The sequence below is a fragment of the Lampetra planeri genome, chromosome 12 (assembly GCF_965212315.1).
Source record: "Lampetra planeri chromosome 12, kcLamPlan1.2.h2, whole genome shotgun sequence".
NCBI lineage: Eukaryota > Metazoa > Chordata > Hyperoartia > Petromyzontiformes > Petromyzontidae > Lampetra > Lampetra planeri.
Window position 1 is genome coordinate 6,140,286 of NC_136118.1, and position 22,723 is coordinate 6,163,008.

The 22,723-nt window shown below is 41.1% G+C and overlaps 1 protein-coding gene across 2 annotated transcripts; it reads left to right on the forward strand.

Moving 5' to 3' along the window:
- Positions 1 to 3,977: 3,977 nt before the first annotated feature.
- KIAA0232 (KIAA0232 ortholog) lies at positions 3,978 to 16,098 on the forward strand. 2 transcript variants are annotated; one of them, XM_078599297.1, is made up of 9 exons: positions 3,978 to 4,053; positions 5,555 to 5,896; positions 6,131 to 6,271; positions 9,315 to 9,384; positions 10,046 to 10,133; positions 10,221 to 13,632; positions 14,120 to 14,237; positions 14,950 to 15,041; positions 15,211 to 16,098. In XM_078599297.1, exons 2-9 carry the CDS (start codon positions 5,753 to 5,755, stop codon positions 15,385 to 15,387), a joined length of 4,242 nt encoding a protein of 1,413 aa, XP_078455423.1. In that variant the 5' UTR covers positions 3,978 to 4,053; positions 5,555 to 5,752; the 3' UTR covers positions 15,388 to 16,098. The 2 variants fall into 2 exon arrangements, with proteins under 2 accessions (XP_078455423.1, XP_078455424.1); XM_078599298.1 differs by having other exon boundaries at positions 15,273 to 15,486.
- Positions 16,099 to 22,723: the final 6,625 nt, after the last annotated feature.

A 22,723-nucleotide genomic window follows, 5' to 3' on the forward strand; every position in this document is an offset into this window, starting at 1 on the left:
CTGTACTCCGAAGTGAAGACATCATCGGTCGTCAAGTCCCGAGTCGTCGTCCTGGACCAGGCAGGCCGTTGCCTGCCTGGTCCAGTCTGTGTCGCGTTCCAGAGTGTTAGTGAGTTGAGGAAGGTGGTCACCACCTCATGTACAGTGTTATATTACTTACCGTTTAATAAATAGTGTTGCCTCCAAGCTGCGTGTGTGTGCACCTAATTTGAACCCACTACACCTGCACCAAGTTGCAATGTCAATGCCGTGTTGGTGATAGGGGTTATTTTGACCATACTTCACCACGTTAGTCAGTACGGATTAGTGAAGGGGGTTGCATGGTTATGACCAGTTAAAATATCAGTCCACTTCTGAACAAAGTGGGATTCAAACATTGAAAGCTGGGTAAAGAGCATAGGCTGCTAACCGCTTATCACCGCTTTCCCCGTTGTCTCAAGAAACCTTGTATTATTAAGAAACCCTAGTTTGGCGTAAGCACTTTAAATTAATTATAAATATGCCTTTAAATCCTTGAATATACTCAAGTCTCCAGCCAAGTTTGCCCTTCAGATTAACTCAATTTGTATTCAGTGGTTTGGTACTGTGTAAGTTAATCAATCCACTCCTGCCACTTCTTTGTAAAACACGATTCTCTGCCGCCCTGAACTCATCCATGTTACACGTGTACACGTTTTGTAGAAACTTTCTGTTGGCGACACAGCAGGACTATGCTAATCCTAAAAAATAAACATATTTTATAGAGGTAAGTCCCGCAATTAGGGCCGGATTAACACCAATGTAGTGTTTTTATTTCACGCGGACACCTTTGTCTTTCATCTTTTCCTGTGTCACTTTTAGTCAACAGAACTCCTCGCGTTCAACACCACCACGTCACTCCGTCGCAACTCTCCCGCCTGCGCTGCTCGCATGCCTCGCTCTCTCTCCCCCTCTGCAAGCCTCTCCACTGCTATCCTATCGCTACACACTCTGGTAGCTTCCCACCATACACTCTGCTAGCCTCTCCGCTGCTAGCCTGTTACCGTACACTCTGCTAGCTTCTCTACTGCTAGCCTCTCGCTATATACTCTGCTAGCTTCTCCACTGCTAGCCTCTCGCTATATACTCTGCTAGCTTCTCTACTGTTAGCCTTCCACTATATACTCCACTAGCTTCTCTACTGCTAGCCTCTCACTATACACTCTGCTAGCTTCTCTACTGCTAGCCTGTCTATCCTCGCTCCTGCATCCTCGCCCCTGTCTCCAGTGGGGGACCAGTCATCCCCGCTGGAGAGGACGAGGTGTGGAGAGCGGGGCCGGACTTGTCTTGTCTTCACTCCAACCAACCCAACTCACAACTCTCCCCATGTGTCTCTGCACATCGCCTTATATCCCCTCACTTATTAACTCCTCATCATTACTTAAGTTGGCCACCTCCTGTCGCCTCATGCCCGTGGCTTCCGCCGCTATCGCCTCAATCTCCAGACTCTGAGACGCCTACCCCGTGTCTGCATTTGCAGCCAGCCAATCACCGTTATGCATCTTAATTAGTCACCATCTCTGGTTGCTGTCTCTCTCCGCACATGCGTGCACACCGCTTGCAAACACCTGCACTACTCCACTACACATAGGCCAATATTTTGTGGGCCCTACTCTCAGGCCCTCCGTTCCATATTTAAATGTTCAGACATTGGAATACTTTTTGTCTTATTATTCTGGTTACATCATTCATGACCACAATTGAAGCTACGATTTTTTTTTAGTTTGAAGAAATGGGTGCAGTGATTTATGTTTCATGAATTTATTGTATCTTGAGTGGAATGCACTTTTTTTTACAAAGGTGTTGATGACTTCATACTTAGGCTCTTCGCTCCTGGAAGCATTTTGGTCCCACAACCTCAATCCGGCCCTGCTCGCAATCTGCAAAAAATCCACGCCGACGCGGTCTGCCACAGATGACGGGAGGAATTCCTCGCTCCCGGAGATGTCTACGAATCAAGAGATTTGTGTGGATTTCATGGTCAGCGATACCGCGAATCGCGAACCAACCCGATTTACCGTAATCAATTCTCTATATTTCACCTCCATACTTTATTGCCGGATTAAGGTGTGGGGGAAACTCCACACATAATACACCAATAATTACCGAAGTAGCCTCCCGGTTTTAATGATTTTGGGCATTTTTCCAAAACAATTTTATTATCATTTACATTTGATTAGTTATTGGCGCTTTTTTTTTTTATATAACGCAGGGCTATCACGAAAGCGCTGTTTCATAATACTGTTATCCATATTACAGGTTTTTTTGGGTTAGATCGCGTAAATATATAAATGTGTCGTTAAACCTGCCACCACCCGACACAACCAATTAGTAAGGTGTTGGGTTTAACCTTATGGATTATGTTGTTCGTGAAAGCCTATGTGTTAAGCTAATACAGTTATAGCCTGCAATAGCTTCAAAGTAGTGGGGGGGGGGCGATGTTTCTGTTGACATCGTACCAAGTTGCCGGGCACGCAATGGCCTTCTCAATGACGTCGCTGGATGTTTAACCACCCGTTTAAAATGGATAAATATACTGACAATGTTCGTTTAACAATTTTTTTTTACAATAATCCTACTCTTAACACAGTACAGGAAGACATATGGGGCACGGAAACGTAGTCCAGACGTCTATGAGATTAACAGATCCTCTCTTATTCATATTCTCAGGTTTTTTCGGTAAAGTCACGTAGGTAAAAACATTAAAATTAATGAAAGTAAAATAAAACAAAATAAAATTCACGACGTTTCGGAGGCAACACAAGCCTCTCTTAGTAAAAGGGCGTCTTTGTTAATGTATAACTTTTCAAATGCAAAATACACAAACGGTGTGTGTGTGATGTAGGGAGCGCTGGTTCTATCGATTATCGCGCTGTGCTGCGATCTTAGCGACCCGAGTTTGATTCCTGCTTACGGCCAACACCCAGTGACGATTATCTGGGCCTCCCCTAGGTCGACTCAGCCTCGAATTAGTACCTGGTGCGGTGTGTAAACATCGCCACTGGGGGAGACAAAGGCGGTCGGGCGTGGTTGCTGGCCAACCACCCCCCTTCGTGTGCCGTGCCGGCCGTCGTAGGTGCGACTCGCTTAACAGCACTTGCCCCTACAGCCTGTGGCAGGCTATACAGGGGAACTTTGCTATTGAAGGTAAAACCTGTGATCTGGCACGGGCGTCTGGCTCAGCCCAGACCCCGTGACCCCCAGCGCAGGGAGGAGGGGGGGGGTAACAGCTCCGTGCCTTTACATTACACAAACCGCTTGCGCAGAAACCCGCGCGCCATTCCGTGATGAGCCAATCGCAGGCGAGCTTGCGACGCTCAGGGGGCTCGCCTCGACCAATGGGAATGGCCTAAGACAGACGCGCCGCGCGTGCCGTCTACGGAATGTAAACGCTGTTTCCGACCCCCCCCACCACCCACGAAGCCCCGGGTCAGAATAGATAGCAAACACGGGTGGGGGGGGGGCTCGTCTCTACGACGCCACTCGTCCGCGAGCCATTGTTTCGATGCTCATTTAAATAGCGATTATCTATAGCGAGGAAGGGGGAGCGTTCGGTGGAACGAATAAAATTCCGATTTGAGTGCGCGGGGGTTTATTTTTCTCCTCTACGCGGAGGGATACGGGGTGGGGGGTGTTGCCTTGTTAATAAACAATCGGCGGAGGGATTTCGTGCGGCGGGTGAGTGAGTGGGTTGGGGGGTGGGGGGGCGAGTGGGTTGGGGGGTGGGGGGGCGAGTGGGTTGGGGGGTGGGGGGGCGAGTGGGTGGGGGGGTGAGGGGGTGAGTGGGTGTTGGGTGAGTGGGGGGGGGTGAGGGGGTGGGGGGTGGGGGGGGTGAGGGGGTGGGGGGTGAGTGGGTGGGGGGTGAGTGGGTGAGGGGTGGGGGTGGGTTGGGGTGAGTGGGTTGGTGGTGAGGGGGTGGTGAGGGGGTGGGGGTGGGTTGGGGTGAATGGGTTTGGGGGGGTGGGGGTTCGTCACGTGACGTCTCCGCCCGGCGCGGCCGCGTCCCTCGCCTCGTCGTTGCGTGCGTGAGGGGAGGTGAGTAACTCCGCGGTTATAACGCGAATGCCATTGTTGTTTTCCGTCGTCCAACGAGTCGTTTTGTTACTCTCGAGTGCTCCCGCGTGTTGTGTTAACGTCGCGGTTTAAACCCTGCGGATTGAATGAGCGAGGCCAGTGCCCTTGCGTGCGGCCTAGCGGCCAGTCGCTCAGCCCGGGCTTTCCTGAATCTCCCCCCACCCCCCTCTCCGGCCGGCGCTTCAACAACAATAACAACGCGTTTACTTTAGTTTTCGTTAAAGTAATTGGTCATTTCGACACATTTTTGAGTAGTAATACCGCTCAACACGATCACGGTGATGTGTTAGTCGTTTTCTGAGGCTTGCGAAATTGTGGAAATTCCACATTACCATGGCAGTGCCGAGTTATTCTTTAACGCGGTAAACGTTGATTTCGCGCGAAGTTACTCGTTTTATACTTCCAAAAGGGACGAGTTAAATTAAGAAAGGAATGTTTCCGACTGAGTGGGGCGCTTGTATTCACAACAATGGTGGAGCGCCTCAATATCACGTGTTTAGGGCGAAGTTATGGACGTTTAAAAACGCAGCCAGACGTGTTAGATTGAGGCTCCTCTGGTGGTGTTGGTTAAATGTTGGGAGACACAATGTAACAAAGGAATACATGTGTTACGTGCACATTAACGCTTTAAATGTTTTTCTTCAAGTCGACAAATAAAAGGATTTTCTACCTGAATCGAATACAGTTCGTCCCTTGTTAAATACTGTACATAATAGGTGTTAGGTTCGTCATAAACTGTTCGCGTATATACGTGACTTGCCTCTGTCTTCCATTTTTCTTGATTCTGTGATAAACAGCGTTTTTAATGCTTAGGAAATACGTGGATATCGAAAAGGCGGGTAGGGGGGGGTATGTGTTAAATTCGGTGAATATTACAATTGAATAAAACACAGGGGGACCGGGTTGGATGTGGTCGCGCACAGACGAAATCTGTTTTGGCGCCTTGCTACCCATTTACTGCCGTGATACCGGTTGCTATAGAGGGGTCGTTGTTGGGCTTTAAAAGGACACACGTGGTAACCGTGGAAGCGCGAGGGAGTGTCTTTAACGGCGCCCCAAGATGGCGTGGCTGTTTGTAAGGTTGATAGCGCGTGTAGTGAGCACGCGTCTGTTTTGTTTTGCTTTGCTTTTCACGACGCGGTGAAGTTACCCACGCGGGGCTTCTCAAACATCCCGCATCCACCTAAGCCCTCAAAGCCCGAGCTCTTTAAGAATATTTGTTTAGTCCTGAGACTGGCGAGTACTACTGGGTGTGTTACTCATTTGTTTACGTTTGAAAAGTACACGTGCATTGGAACCCAGTTAATATTTGATTACAATAACATAATAAGCACGTGAATATATACATCGTTTTAAGTTTTGAGCATGAATTGTTTTGGATATTGTTATAGAAATAATGATTTTGTCACTACCATTGACTGCATTCTAATTTTAATTTACGATTTGATTTTTGTTTTTCCAGGTACCCAAACCTAAACATCATGTGGTTTGGCTGACATGGCAGGGAGAAACTCTACCTAGGCTGCCAGAGGTGGCATTGCTTACCAAGTATACTGCACAATGGGTTTTCTAGGCAGAACTCCCTCCGTGAGGCCCATCTTTAGTTCTCTCCCTGGAAAAGTTGTCTGAAGGCTGCAGGGACGTGCAGAGCTCCTTCACCATGTCTATACTGCAGGCCCTGGGTCCTGTGCAGACGTGGTTGGGCCAGGAGCTGGAGAAGTGCGGGATAGATGCTGTGATTTACACACGTTACATCCTTAGCCTTCTCCTCCAAGACACCTTTGAAGTGGAACCTCAAGAACAGGTTAGTCTTTCTAAAGCCTTGAACGGACGGGATACATTTTATATTGGCCATATTTACAAATGGTCAGTTATAACGTGTAATATGACCTAAGGTTGGGAACATGCAAATGCAGTTCGATGTATGGATATAACGTATTTTGTCAATTTGTGATTTTTTTCCGTGTATTTTCGACAAATGTTTAGTCTTTAAAATGATATAGCAAGTGATTGTTGTTTGCTTTATTCTGATTTACAGGAAGGTAACATCTGTGTGCCATGGGACAAAGGACCAGGTCGCCGCTTGGGTAAGAACAAGAAGAAGTGGACGTCTGGTCTAAGTTTGGAGGAGATGAAGAAGCAGGCTGCTGTCCAATGTCTCCGCTCTGCTTCAGAAGAGGTAGGCAAGTGTATTTGCTGTGGAGAAGTCTCCCATTGAAAACAACCACGTGAGCTTTTCAGTAGATGTTTACATGTGCTATAAATAGTTATGTTATATTAAAGAGGCACTTATTTTGTATACGGAATTATAGCAGACTGTTTCCAACAATAAGTTGCAAAATGGCAGCAGACAAAGCCAATTGCATATTTAAACATAAAAATGTGTAAATTAGAACAAATTCAAGCCACACATTTCAGAAAGTGTTCATGGTTTATTTTAGAAAAGTGAAAATTAGTTGTCTACTTGGTTATATTTAAACATGTTTTTTTCAAGCGTAATGTTTTACATGTGGAAATAAATTACACTTGTACTGATTATTGGAACTGCACCTGGTGGTAGGTAATTTTTTTTCTAAAAGAAAGATTGATTGTTTTGATAAAAAGTCGCCTTGGAAATGGCTTTGGCGTTGCTGAACATGCAAATTGAGTGTGGTAGGTGCTGCTATAAAATACTAATTAGGGTTAACCCCATTTAGCTGTAATACAATCAATTGTCTATTTCATTGTCTCACAAATTAAACTATATACAGGTAGTCCTCTACTTACGATGGAGATGCGTTACGACGACCCCATCGTAAGTCAAAAATATCGTAAGTCGAAGATGGCCTAGCCTACCCAGAAGTCTTTAAACAGAGCAATTTACATTACCGTACTGTATAAACTATATACTGTATGTATTTATCGTACCTAGTACGCTGCTGCGTTTGCCTGACGCGCGAAATAAAAAATATTTTACAATTTTGTCGTATTGCCATCGTAAGATCGAAATATCATAAGTCGGACCATCGTAACTCGGACTATCTGTACAGGTATACCTAGATTTCGATTTAAAGCTTTCGTGACTGCAGGGATTCATCTTCTTGGTTCTTAGATTTACGAAAGAGATGTGTTCTTCAAAAAACCCGCGTTAAACGGAATTGCTTTTACCATTTATTACCAAAAATTAGGGATGTGTTTTGGACAGTCATTTCAACTTGATACAATAATACAGAAAAATATTAAATTTTCACCAATACAAAAAATAGGTAAAACAAGTTTCTCAATGCACACACTTTTATTTGCACTTGAAAGCAGAAATACGTTATTTTCACCCCAGAAATAAAATAAAAGTATGTACTGAATAAAAGTGGATGGGTTGCACATAAAGGAAGCCACCCACTTTTATTCATGACATGGAATTTATACTAATACCACAACATGTTATAAACCATTGACTAATAAAAAAAATAGTTGCCCCCTTTTAAGGGACCTCTCCTTTCCGGTCATGTTGGAATGACCGGAAAAGTGATGTGGAGACGTTAATGTTGCACGAGGAATACCATGATGCGTAATGCTGTCGCAGATGGATGATGAAGCCTCCTGGGTGGTTCTTGTTTGATCTCATGGCGTGTGCCATATGAATGAAATTCGTTAACGTGAAAATTCGATTTAATTAATTTAAAAATGTATCCATAATTTGTCAATTTGGTTCACACGAAATTTTGTAAACCGAATGTTTATAAAGTGAAGGATATCTCTAAACTATTTTTGTAGCTTGTATGGATACCTTAAAAACGTGTTTTTCAAGTAGGATTTAAGTTTCAATGAAAGTCAGGCACGTGACCACAACAGATTATTAGATAGTTCTTGGATCACTGCCACTACTAAATTAAGTCGTCTGCCAATCCATCAGTGCTTCAAGAAACTATTTTATTTTGTTTGTACAAGTTTGCTATGGCTTTCTTTTGTAAACGTAGAATAAAGTTACATACGTATAACTTAAAACCGCTTTTATTTGATGTAAGTGTTTAAAAAATGGTGGTCGGTTACCAAACGTACTGGAATATGAAATATGCAGAGTATAATTTAATGACAAAAAAAATTCTGCCTCGCTTGTGCCTGTGTTACTTTGTCTGTTGCTCGGCTCTGGTGTGCCAGCTATTTTTATCCTGCTGATCAGCTCAGTTTACCAGCTTTAATGTCAGCTGACTTGGGCTTGCTCATAAGACGTCACTGTATAAACTAACAGTATGGTTACGTCTGAACGTGTTGTCATTTAAAACGCCATTTTATATATTTGACCAAAATTAAATAAAGTACTCGATGAGCGTGTTTTGTGTAAAAACGTGTAGTAGACTTAACAGCAATAATGTTAAACTTGTTTGAAAATAAATGGTGTGGTGTATCTCGTGTTCAATGTGCTGGAATGTTTGCGTGAGATAGTGAAACTGTAATAATGATGTGGCACTAAGTGCGAAAAAGCCGGTTCCTGTGGGACGGGACGAGAGCCCGCCCAGTGGCTGGTGTTGCTATTTTTAATTCAAGTACTGTGGTAGACCGACAGAGCAGAGACCCACATTCCACAAGGTCATGTGACTTTCGCTAATCCTGCAGCAAGTGTAAATGAAGGGCAATGGTGAAGGTGTGGCCTGCCTTCTCATACCAATCTCTTGATGTCATGAGTTTTATAAAAGGTCAAAGTTATACCTTAAGCTTTGGAATACAGTATCTGATTAAAGTACATTTTAAATTATTTACAAATAAGGCAAGTGTATATTCTATATTTAAACATGATTGATAAATACCCAACTGATTTTGGTGCCTCATACCTATTGGTAAACCGCCATTTGTCTTCACAGGTCCTTTTAATATGACTTAGCACATGTTATGAGAATGATAGTTATTTGTCACTTTCATAAATATTAAAACATGTATTATATTTATGTGAACACTGCTGGCACTATTACCTTCAAATGTAAATGTATAGTCTTTTATTTGAGGACCAGTATATTCTACAACTTGGGTTTAAAAGTTTGTGTATGTAGGTTGAACTTATTTTGCACCGTACGTAGCCAACCATGCTAATCGGAGGTGCGGGATATCGCATACTGTAGGAACGGAGTTAAAATATATTGTATACAGTTTTAATGCAGGCATTTGAATATTTGTCAACTGTGATGAATGGTGCCTAAAACAACCACTTCCAGCTGAACTGACATGTTTTCAAATATTGTGTTTTCCAGACATCCGGTATAGAAATGTTGGTGGAAGAGCTCTGTTGTAAATTAAAAGATCTCCAAGACCAGCAAAAGGGTACGTGTGTAGAAATATGTAGCATAGAGTATAATAAATAAAATTGCATTAAAAAAAAATTGTTACTATTTGTCTGCACCATGAAGTGAGGCTAGTTTAAACTAGGGTTGTTGAAATAGTTTTTTACCGGAGACCACAGACTTTTTTTGCTGGTTTGTCACACATGTATAAATATATTTTGCAATAAACATCACATTTTTTTTTACTTGTTTAACTGCGACACCAAGGGAACTGGTGGTGAAGCAATGGTTGAAATGTATTGTCCTGCTTCTGTTTGCCCAGCAGCACGATTGGGTGGTACACCACATTTATTTGATTGGCAGGTCACATGGTGGGAAAAAGTGGGTTACGCCCACTTTAAAGATTCCTTGTCCGCATTGACTTGGAGACCAAAAACCTAGGGCTCTCTTTAGTGGAGGCTCTTTCTACTAGTAATTGTGTAAGCAAGCACTTTCAGAGTTGCATTGCGCGTGCCAATCAGTGCATTCCTTACTATAATAAAAAATTATTACGCGTTCTTGACTTTTGTAACCGGTAATTAATTGTGAAAATAGCTACGGTTGACCGGTTGTAGGTGAGCAACCATAGGTTAAACGCAGTGTTTATCGAGTGAAAGATATATTTAATATATTTTTTACAAACATAAGCAATTTTTTTACAGATGGACAGTCTTTTGGGAAGCTCACACCAAAGAAAGGATCTCCATCACTTGATGATGGGCCAACTTCTAACAAGGATGAAGCTGAAATGTGAGTAATCTTAAAATGTACCAACATTTTTATGATTTTTTTCCCTTTGCATAATTTTTTTCCTTTAACAAATATGTTGTTTTGCAGGTACTATGAAGCATTCCCTGCTCTATCAGAAAAGACTGCCCCATTTCCTGCAACTTCGACATCTGTCTGGGTCTGTAAAGCCAAGATGCTACGAGGCACCAGTTCTTCCACCTCTGACTCTGTCTCTTCAACGTCTACCCTCCAGCAAGCCTGCACAGAGACCTCCTCCCCAGTCGAGTTATGCAGCGATGATGACGAGACAGTCCGGGAGAGACCGTCTGGGAAGCCAGAGTCTGGTAGTTCTCCAGGGCAGAGAGACAGCGGCAAAGAGAACGAGCATGATCGTAGCATCTGCAAGCGTCATAAGGCCAAGCCATCTTTCTCGCGTCGGCAAGGAAGGGTTAGGTTGTCTGGAGAAGGGAAATTGCTCAGAACACATTCGGGCTCTTCTGACTCGAGTGATGCTGGATCTGCCTCTGGCTCCAACAGACCGTTTGAAGTGAACACCTTGAGAAAGGCATTACGTCTAAAGCAGAGAATTAGAGAAACTGACCGGGTACCAAGGTTACAAGAAGCAATGGTTAAGCCGTCAAGGAAATATTCTAAGAAATTTGACAAAAGCAAATATTTTGGTGGTGGTACAGCCAGATATGAATCATATTCCAGAGGGAGCTTTGCTGAAAAAGAAAGGGGAAAAAGTAATGATTTGGAATTGACGAGTGAAGAAAACCTGTTTGGCCAAACTAGAAGACAAGGTCTTCAAGAAGAACCAATGTGGTATACAGAACCCCTTGGTGTTTGCTTTGTGTCGCAGAACCAGAAGAGCAAACTAGAAACGTCGTACCGTGGGCTTGCTAGTTCACAAGCTGAAAACTCTGAGTTGCATCCACAGGCCAAGCGTTCCGAAGAAGTTCATCCGCCACATTACAGTAAAAATGCATACGATGATGTTTTTAGGTCAGCAGGCACATTTATTGATGGGTGCTTTGTGGAAGTACCAGTAGTTTCTTCTGATGGAGCTGAGCGTGAAATGCCAACTACAGAGCTAAAGAACAACATCCGTACTGAGCTAAACTGTTTAGACTGTGATTACTTCCGTGAAGTAAATTTTTATCAATCCATGTTGGATCCTTCTGCATCTGAATTGCTGCCTAACAGCAGTCGTATATTAAAGCTAATCCACCAAAACAGCACGGAGCACGTTTCAGTGGAAAGTGAAAATCATGTTGGTTCTTTTGAGACTCAAAGTAAAGAAAGTGAAAGTGCAATATGGACAGATGAACAGGTGTTGGAAAAACCTGAAATTCTGAACCTCCGTGATTCCCAGGATGGCAACAATAGCATTAACAAGCTGAGCCCAACAGTTGCTCGGTTCTGGGATTGTTCATCTCCTTCATTCTGTTCAGAAGATGAAGGCTCGCAAGATGACCATCTTGTGTCATTTTTCAACAGTCCAATTTTCCACATTGATGAGAGATTTGGTTGCCTTGTAATCAAAAGCAAGGAGTGCCCTCAAATTGAACAGTTAAATTCTGACAAAGATAAGTTTCCCAAACCTGAGCCCGGTTTAGATATGGCTGCTCTTTTCCCTGAAGTAGACGTTCAGTTTACAAACCAACCTCAGGGCCCTTTGGAAGTGTTTGTAGACACAGTAAGTGAGAAGCTTGGTTCAGCATTATGGGAAGATACAGGTGCAGCAAAAACCTCTCGCCTGGCAATGTGGACCCGCTCTCAAACGTGTGAAGATGATGGCCCTTTCTCTAGTTTGTCCACACGGACTGGCAGTCCATGGTCCCATTCTGATGATGTTCGTTCTGAAGATGCAGCTTCATTCAACTTACAGGGCGACGATTTATCAAAATTTCCAGCAGAGGAAAAGAATGTTAGTAGCCTAACTGATTCTGTCACCATGCAAGAGTCTGATCTTCTCAACTTAATTCCACAACATAATCAGTTTGATGTTGATGGTGCTTTGAGAAAATTGCCCCCATTAAGCTGCAAGCATGGATCGAAGTTGGCTGCTGTTTGTGGTATACAATTAGAGGAAGATGGAGAGGAAATCCCACTTGTCAATGAAACTATTTATTTGTCCTCCCCTCTTTCAGCATTTCCTCACCAATCTAGCTCAGGGAATTCAATACAATTTTTGAACGAGACTTCTCATGATGTTTTACCACCACCAAACTTCAGCCACTCTGCTTCTGTTACAAACCATACTTTTACAGTCGAGGTTACAACCCCACCTTGCAATGTAGAAGGAAAAAAATGTTTGCCTAAAATGGCTTCAACAGCTGTACAGCGGTCAGAGTATCGTCTTTGGGATAATGTAAATTCCAATGCATCAGTAATGGCAGAAGGAACATCAGAAAAAGTGTGGGATATGACCGAGGAAACAGACACGTCGTTTATTTTGGGTGGTGTATATGGAACAGGAAAGCATTTAAAGGATGAATGTTCAAGCATGCAGAACTGGGCTTCTATATCGAGCACTGAACAAAAAGACAGCAGTTTGCTTGAGAGTGCATCCCCAAATGCAGTAATTATTGCAGGCCCAAACTTGTGTATGGCACCAAATTTTCATGCACAACACAAATCCCTTTGGAAATCTCGCTTTCCATTTGCTCAAGGTGGACTGTCTGTAAAGTGGGAGGAGAGAATGGATGCAACCATCCCATTCCTTTTGCAAGATGATTGTGGGGGAAGTTACAGCAATTACCTTGGATCAGATTTTTGTCACAGCCCTGGCATCAAGTGCACTTTCCCGTCACTAGATCTCAACAGTCATTTTTCACATCTTCTGAGTGTCCAATGTGCTGTACAGCCTGATGTCGATTCTCCACTGGATGCGCCCTTCAAGCCGAAACCCGTTTTGAGCTCGGGCACGGAAGCACACAACCTGGAACACCACAAAGTGTATGGGCTTTGCCAGATGCAGTACCGTGCCATACGGATCTCGCCACGTACCCACTTCCGCCCAATTCAAGCTGGCGAGCTTTCTCCATTTGCAGGTGATACATCAGACTCTGAATCGGAGAAGGGTGATGAAACCCTGCCCATTGTAACATACAGCGACTTGTTTGAACAGCCAGAGGCCGATCTAAGGCCCCTAGAAGAAGATGCAGTCGCTAATTACCAGGAATACAAATGCTATGCACAAAGTGAAACCGATACACAACATATGGAGGTTCCACAAGTAAGGAAGACTGCGATTGAGAGGGGAGCACAAACATCCCTGGACTCGCAAGATAAACTCACTGTGGCTTGTGGGGATGATTGTGTTCAAGAGTGTGCATCTGAAAGTTCCAGTGCGCCTCACGTTATTGGGTGCTTTGGTTCCAATGCAAAGCATGATGCCAATAAGGACATTGAGCAACAAAGCACTGGTGGAGAACGTGGAACAGATGAGTGCTATGGATCCTTCATTCTTGGTGGAGTTTACTCAACTTCTGATGAGCAAGAAAGATATGCAAAGGTAACACTAAGAATTCAATTTTGTTTCTATTTTGTGTAATCTGTTAAAATGAAAACATAAAATACCCTTAATATATTGAGCTAATTCGTGGGTTAGATGCCCCTTTTCAATGGACATGTTCCATCCCATTTATAGCTTGCAGTGTTTATATTGCTTTTTAATATGAGCAACATTAAAATGAAGTGAAAGTAATGGAAATCACAAGCTAATTCTTGAATACACAAGCCAATGCTACAGTAGAAGTACAGTATTAAATTGAGTCTACACAACATTGAAATGTGCATTTTAAGTTGATGTTGCTTATGTGTAGGGTTTACCCCAAACAAATTACATGTCGGACAGTACATCCCCCCAAGTGATTTCGAGAGCATACTGTATTTCCGACTGTCCACATGAGCCAGTTTGGACGTTTGTGAAGTATGTTTGCATATGAAAATGTTTATACCATTTTGCTGACTTTGGTCCTTGGTTCCTTTTTTTTCTATAGCCATTTCTTGCTTGTAAGAATTGTTGGTCTGACAATGAGACCAAGGAGCAAGAAGACGATTGCTGGAATTTGTTGGACTCTATTTCTCGTCTAACAATCAGATGTTCCAAACCTCCAGGTAATATATTCACTTCTGTTTTTTTTCCTGTGGAGGTATATTTAAAAATCAGATGTTTATAAGTGGTTTTGGAAGTCTTCAACTTGATAGTTTGCTTATTTGTATAATATTCATGTGACAAATTGGATGGTGTTGGGGTTGCCCTTGTGGTTTTTTAGCATTGTTAAAGCTCTCTTGGTGATTGGACTTCAGGCGTCAATGCATGTTTTTCTTAGATATTTATCATTGCAGAGTATTTTGAGCAATGAATTTCTATCTTGACTATTTAAGCCCCTTTTTTCCATAAATGGATTGGATACATCCACTGTTATACACTTGCATTTTGAGTCCTGTGTACTATGCAGCAGTGCCATTAACAGCAATGTTTCTTGAAATGGTACGTTTAGCAAGAACATGCACAATAGATGCCTGTTTTTTAGTTTACAAAACACGATCTATAACGTTTCAAATTGTACGTGACAAGATCACAGTTACATTTGCCTGAGCTTTTGTACTTTACAAAGGTTTATTTTTAGTAATGTGCAATACCTCATAACATGATCTAATAGCCACACCCATTCCAAGTTATAAAAAATAATTAAATTTAATTTTCAAAACGTTTTTCCACGTGCCTTAGTAACAACATCTTGGATTTTTTTCAAATATTGGAAATTGAAATATCGATTCTTCCTGTCTTATGAAAGACTGAGTAAAATATCTTTCTCCTTTTCAGAGTCGTGTGAAAAGGGAGATTCCAGCTGGATTAACAAGCAGTTGGGTAACATCCAGACAAGCCAAGCCAGCGAGGTTGACTGTGGCATTCAGGTATGTGCCAACCTTTACAGCTAATAAATTAGCAGTGCAAAGATGTTTTTTTGTTGTATTTTTAGCCACTGAAAACCCTCATTGTAATTAATGGTATTTGTTATAGTGCTTAGGTCAAAAATGCGTTTTAATTATGTGGTGTGTGTGTGCACATGTGTGGTTTATGTAGTGTGCCACATTTCAGCCCGATGTATCTGCTGTAGTGGAGGGAAGGCATACTTTTCCCGGCAGGCTGGGTTCCTTCTTCATTGGAGACCCTGACCTCTCGGACAGCTCCGACGACGCAGAGAGTGATGGGAGCCAAGATGATGACACCACCTTCAGCGAGAAGGATGAACCCATCTAAGACTGGCAGCCGTCATCTACTGGCCGTCTTTGCTGAGTTCGATTTTTAATGTTTTGCCTGCATAATAATAAACCTGTGTTAGGAGGGGTTTTTTTCTTTCATTTTTGTCTGCTTGCTCTGCAAAAATGTGAAGTGGCCATTTAATAGCCTTAAAATTTGAATGAGTAATTTGATTAATTCAGTGTTTTACTAAAGTATTTAAAAACGAGATAAACCTTGACACCCATGCATCTGTTCAATTGATTTCCTGTTTTAAAGTAGACCGGATTTGAATAACATACAGCCCTTACACACTATTAGAATTTGTAAGCTACCATATGCAGGTTGCCCTCATGGATGCACAGAAAATGCATAACAGAATTTCAGCTGAGAAATGTATGCGGATGTGTAAATATTAAGCTGACAGTATTTGAACTAGACCTTTCACAGAAATACAAAATAATTCAGCTTCATTGCTATGGGAATAGAGAGTAATTTTCAATAAAAAATGTTGTAAACTGTAACAAATTGAACGTATAATTAAACAATGGGCTAAACTAAATTTGTTTTTCAATTACATTGGCTAGGCCTGATTGTTAAAAAGTACAAGTTTTAAGGCTTAAAATGTAAACGTTTACATTTTGTGGCATGCAGAATGTCTGAGCTTCCTTTGTTGCATAGTCTAATGCTTTATCTATAAAATAAACATACTGCAGTTGTGGTCTGCACGTAGTTTCGGTTTTGGACTGGCGTTTTTTGCAGTGCACATTTATTACGTTTGTAAATGCACAAGGTCAAATTATTAATTAGATCAGTTTACCAGTTAAAATTTAACATTTTGTCGAACATTTGAATGCATACAAATTGTGTACAATCTTCTCCCATTCAGATATTGATGTGTGGTGAAACTCCTGACGGTTTCATAACATCTGAAATATTCTGGAATTCAAGTGAAAATTTAATTCTTCAAAACCTTTAGGTAAAGGGTAGTTTTATGGTTGTTGGTAGAGGGTGAATTTGACAAGTTGGTGAGCTTCAATGAATCCAAACTCAAGCTAGGATAATTTAGTTGATTAATGAGAAAAAAATGGAACTGCTTTGTGGCAGAAGCCCCCTGACGAGCAATGCTCAGTGTGGATGTAGCTGATGCAGTGGCCAGTGGCACATTTAATGGGTAAAACCTTTTACAACTATTTTTGTTCTCCAATTAGTCTAAGCAAACTGTAATAATAGATTACATAAATCGGATCGCCCAGTTCTAGTTGAAACCCGGAGCTCCCTGTACTTTGGCAAAAGGTATGAATTGTGTTTTTATGAGAAACAAAAACATTGACAGTTAAACGCAATAATGCTTTCATTTAATGCTGAATTAAACTGAATTATAATGATAGAATTCTGAAATCAAAATGTATTATTGAGCTCCGGGTTACGTTTTGAGCAGTTTGCAGGAGATAAGGGCATTACGAGTTTGATGGTGTTGAATGTATGCGTAAGAGTTTACCTCCCTCAGTTCAAGTCGTGCATTAAAACATCTGGCATGCATGATGTTAAATTATGTAAAACGGGTCAAGTTGAAATACATGCAGTAGCTTTGACATCACTTTCTCCAGGTCTGGAAGTTCACCATTACAATGCTCATCACTTGGGTTTAAAATATATTCGTTGGTTCTTTCGGTTAAGTCACTTAACCGAAAGAACCAAAGAATAATTCCTGCAGTCACGAAAGCTCCAAATTAAGGTTTAAAATATATGCAGACATTGAAGAATTTAGTGTGCTATTTTGCAGACTGGTTGTACCTCCATGTGGATCTTGTGCATTTATAAATGTGATTATGCTTCAGCTTCCAAAACTGATTTGTTTAAGGATTGCAAATTTGAGAGCTGATTTGTATAATGGGAATAAAATACTGAATGCATATTGAAAGCTGTAACATTAAGAACTAAACTCACATTTTCCATTTAGCCTCGGTTGCATGTTTTCTACATGCTGAGAGATGAAGATATTTGGGGCTCCTTAGATATATTTTTTGCAGAATGAACATTTATTTCACAACTTGGTGTCATGTGCATTTTAGATGTATAGTTGCCTGAAAGTGACATGTTATTTTACCATCTGTAATGCACAGGACCTGTATTTAAAGTGGCTTTCAGTTTTGTTCCCGTAAGTGGGCAAAGAACAGTTCCATCTCAATTGGTGGTTGCTGAAAACACGAGATTGAGAGGCATACACTTGTATTTGCGGATAAGTTTTAAACTGGTTTTGTGTGCGTGTTATGTTGGAATTAGGGAAATTGACAGGCTTCCACTACTGCAACATAATAGGCAATATACAGAAAGTCTAGTTTATCCCAGATGACTGCAAGAATGTCAGTGCTAAGATTGAAGTGTTAAATTATTAAGCTTATTTGCATTCCACATCTTCAACATTTTAAATTTATATTTAACAAGTAATACTACAATATCTTTTGGTGTTTTATTTTTAAAGTTTTTTTTGATTTGCAGTATTTCTAGTTTGCATTTAAGTGAACCTTCTTTTTTATTGGTGACAAGGAAAATAACAAACTTATGTATACGTGCTGGAGGGAGCGTTTTTAAATAATTGGTACAGGAATACACCATCTTACGATTTGTACTCGGGTGCACTCAAGGTGTTTTGGCATTGTGTAGCATTCCACCATATTGCATTCATAATTGAAAACCAAACGGCACCGTTTAATCCTCAAGTAATAGTTGAGTGGGTTTGGAAGTGGCTCCCCCACTGGCCTGTTGATAAACACTTTTACATTGGAATAAGGATGGTACACTAATGCATGACACGTGGTGTAGTCGAGTACCATTTCTAAAATCAAAATGCAGTATGTCCCCTCCTGAGTGCATTTTGAATTTGTGGCGTGTTGGCAGGTTAAGTAGAATGTGTGTATTGTATGTGTGCATACAGTTACAATATATACGAACACACAACTGTAAGCAAAAATTATACTTGTGTGTTTATATATTTTTGTTTGTGTACATATCGTGTATGTATGCAGTGTACATTAAAACGCCACCAATTTGAGCCCATGTGCTTCATAACACTCTTGGGTCAATGGCTACATCTCTAATACCCTCGGTTGGGCTGTATCGATTAACTTGTGGCTTTTAACCCTTGACAAAATTATATTCATGTGCTCGTAAGATCACAGGATAATTTGATCGGTTCTAGGTTCATTAATAAAATTCTGTAATATACGATGCTGTGATAATATTCTAAACCATTTGCAAAAACATTGCTCATCTCAACCACTGGCCCAACTGCTTCCCATTGGTGACGTGACATGTATAAACTGTATGTACGATGTTTTTGGATGTATTGCGTATAACTTGTGTGCCTGTAATTCCTAGAAAATGTCAACATTGGAAAGATATTCCCAACAGAGCCACTTTGAAACAGAGTCCTTCGTAAAACTTTGCCTCATAGTGCCTTTAGCAAGATTTCTGCAAGCACATGCTTAAAACCGCTTTAGAATTACAGTACCTGTTCAGTTTTGTTAAATTTAAGCATGTACACGCTGTCATTCTTCATTGCAGGGTATTGTAAAAGGCATTATGGCCATTTGTGTTTTTTGTTATAATTGGACTTGTTCAGATACCATCAAGGGTTGCTTAGTGGCTGTAGCTTTTAATGGTGGAACATTCTCACTTTTAACCGAAGGGTAATAGAAAAGATTCTGAATCTTGATCTTAAATTTGGTGAATTAAACATACAGAAAGCCACTAGTAAATGTGTATGTGGGTGGTTAAATTTTTCTGAAAGCCTTTGTTAAACCCTAATGGCTGTCTGGGTGAAATAGTTGATTGTGTGTGTGTTCCGGTGTCAGGCTTGTTGTTTTGCTTACTCACAAATTCCTGTATTACTGCTCTATGTGATTGGATGTGAGGTTTGTGTCTTACAGTAGTGAGTGGCCATAAGTATGTTTGAAACTGGAACGCTTTGCCGATGGCCAGCGTCTAGTTTCAGCTTGTTAGTGGCTATTTTACTAAGTGTAAAAGTAATAAAAAAAACATACAAAAAAACTTTAAAATATATTCTAGTTACATTAAATCTAAAACAAAAAAAGTGATGTTACAAAGAAATAAGTAAATTAAATTGCAATGATTTTGCGGTGCATTTATTTGCTTTTTCTTGGCTTTATGCTGAATTTACAGTATAAATTTCTGAACAGCATATGAACACAACCCTTTCAACGCTAAGAAATGCATAACAGCTTAGAGAAATACAAAAGGACCCCGTGATTACTGGCTAGATTAACATTTTCAAATGTTTGTAAAATTAAGATTTTGTGTGAATCCAAAATACATTCGGCCTAAGCATCGTTTTGATTAGCTACCGAATATATTGGTGTTTATGCATAGACAATAAAAACCTTTCAGTGCATATAAAACAAACCTTGAAACTTTGGTAAAAAAACAGCTGCTTGGTTAGATACTTAAATGTAAACAGCCAGTAAATGGGGAAAATAAAAACACTTTTAAAGTAGTTGGTGTTATCAGAGGGGCCTCGCTGTCGTGGGAAAATGCCATTGTAATTCACGAGCATTTCATGACGGAGACGAGCTGGCATGTACCTTATGTCACGAAGGCTATCGTCACCATGAACATAGCAGTACAGTATTGTTAATGTGGTTTTTGTCGAGCAAACTTGCAAAACGCATAATTCTCAAATGGCTAATTTCGAAGAGACCCGATGAACGATATAGCGTTGGCGCTCGGTGTGAGTACTTTGGTTAACTTCCAGATACAGTAGCAACATTATCCGGATATGCAGGTTAAGGCTATTTTTGCAGGTGAAAATATTTTCATCCATTCTTATCTACTTTAGGGCATTTCACACGTAGGTAAACATTTTGCGAATTATATCATGCAGTGTGTTTACTTTTAGACAGAGAATGCTAAGTTAATGCGAACTCACGTACGTTTAAATTTAAGCAAAGATTGTTCCTGTTGGTGTTTAATAATTCCACTGAATCTTCTTGGTTCTTTCGGTAAAGTCACGTAGAAGGGAAGTAATAAAATAATAAAAATAAAACATAATAAAACAATTCTCACGACGTTTCGGCCACAACGCAAGCAGCCGTCCTCAGGCGAAGAATGAGAACATTATCAAGCTAGGAGCTTATATAGGTGTAGCGAGGAGGAGCGCCTTAACAAAAGAATGTGCATATGAAGAGGAATTTAGCATTGCCCATTGGTATGCTAAATTCCTCTTCATATGCACATTCTTTTGTTAAGGCGCTCCTCCTCGCTACACCTATATAAGCTCCTAGCTTGATAATGTTCTCATTCTTCGCCTGAGGACGGCTGCTTGCGTTGTGGCCGAAACGTCGTGAGAATTGTTTTATTATGTTTTATTTTTATTATTTTATTACTTCCCTTCTACGTGACTTTACCGAAAGAACCAAGAAGATGAATCCCTGCAGTCACGAAAGCTTTAAATCGAAATTCCACTGAATTTAAAAAATTCAACTAAATGTAAAAAAAACTAAGAATGTATGTTTTGTCCTGCTAGGTTAGGAACATCTGCCATGGTATGCGAATCGTAACTACGAAATGGGCACAAGTGCACCATACAACTTCAGACACTCGTTCTTCAAATGGGTGAACGAATGGTACAAGGCATCACAATGCAGCTTAATCGGTTCACTTATCAAGCAGCTGAAGCTCATCTGGTACAATCGTTTTAACCATCTCAATTGCTTAGCCTTAAACCGATTCTGTTGATATGGTACATTTCAATCGCATAGTCCTTTCCCAAACCATGGATATCCAACGATTTTTTAAAAATATATTGCATGAACAGTTGATTTAATTTACGGTATTCTGTAATCTTAACCTACCACGCAATGTCGTGTATGCTTTTCGGGAAGATTTGGGGTGACGATTTGGCACGTGAACCGCATTTCTAAAAGCGTTTAGAGGGTTGTTACTGCAAACAATAGTATTTGGTGAAGTTGGCTACCTGGGTGTGGGTGGCGCCGTCCACTTAAGTTGCAGAACTTCCCAGGTAAGGCACTGATAATATTCACTGGACTATTGGGAACTTCCACTCTATTTGGTGCAGTACCGTGAATACTGAGCCAAATAGACTCAATCTAAAAACATGATTTTTCTTGTTCTGCTGTAAGTCAGCTGTGTATGCATACAATAAATGATTAAACCACTGTGTGTGCCGTTTTCATTGTAATATACACTTTTTATAAACATGTATACGATGCCTTGCAGGGTGTATTCCTATGTTTATAGATGTATTCTATGTTTCAACTTTGAGCTGTGGTTTAACATTTATGCGTGTTTCTAAAATAAAATCTAAACTTTTAGTAATGATCATACTTAACACTACACAACTAATTAACGTTCTGCATGACTGCGCTGCCGCTTTACACTAAACATACTGTACCTAATAAGTCAAGTGATTTTGTTTTTCTCAAAGCTTTGAGGCGATGCTCATGCCCTGTGTACAGTCTTGAGCAGGTAGTGGAAATTCCGCATTCCTATGACCGGCGTGAGTATTAATAGGCTAATCGTCGTTGACTTCCTCACTGGTGCTCATTCCATCCACCACAGCGCTGAAGGGCCGAGTCAACCCCCAACCAGGATTTGAACTCAACGTATGAGCACCAAGTTGCTCTACCGCCGAGCCACCTGGCCATACAACGCGTTTTTAATTGGCACCCGATAGATATGTTTCACAATCCAGTTATTTTTAGTAGTGCAGAGGGTGCTTATAAATCTAGAACATAGCAGTCGTGAGTTATTATTTTATTTCTATTATGTCTTCTATTTATTTATTTTTACCTCCGTGGCTTTACCGAAAAAACCTAAGTATGAATCCTTGCAGTCACGAAAGCTTCAAATCCAGAAGCACCACATTACTAAAAAGTCAGCCTTCAGCCAGCACCCCCCCTAAGGTTCCTGGGTTTGAGTTCCCGCCTTGAGTCTAGTTGGGTTATGTTGGCAAGTGTGCCCCCTCCGCCTAGTGTGGGTAAACTTACTTCAGAAGAAGTTCCGTACAATTTTGCGTTTATTGACCGTGCTCGAACAGGATGATGGTGCTCTCTGCTCTGCAAGAGTTATTGAGTTAATGTTTTAGAAAAAGAAAGCCGTCTGACCAATGCATAATTATACCTTTTCCATATACTGTATACCTCAACATGTAATACGAGAAATGTGACGTAAAGAAGTAATTATTGTTCTAATAGAGTCCTGTACTCTGCTTGTACTATGTGGCCGACGCGGCGTTAGAGGGTCTTCAGCAGTGGATTTACATGGTGGAACGTGTTCTCGTCTGTGCACGTGTATATGCCTATATGGCTTTAATGAC

Coding starts and splice junctions, on each gene's coding strand:
- KIAA0232 (XM_078599297.1), top strand. CDS start 5,753: ATGTCTATACTGCAGGCCCTGGGTCCTGTGCAGACGTGGTTGGGCCAG. Junction 9,385..10,045: donor TCTCCAAGACCAGCAAAAGG/GTACGTGTGTAG, acceptor ATTTTTTTACAG/ATGGACAGTCTTTTGGGAAG. Junction 13,633..14,119: donor AGCAAGAAAGATATGCAAAG/GTAACACTAAGA, acceptor TTTTTTCTATAG/CCATTTCTTGCTTGTAAGAA.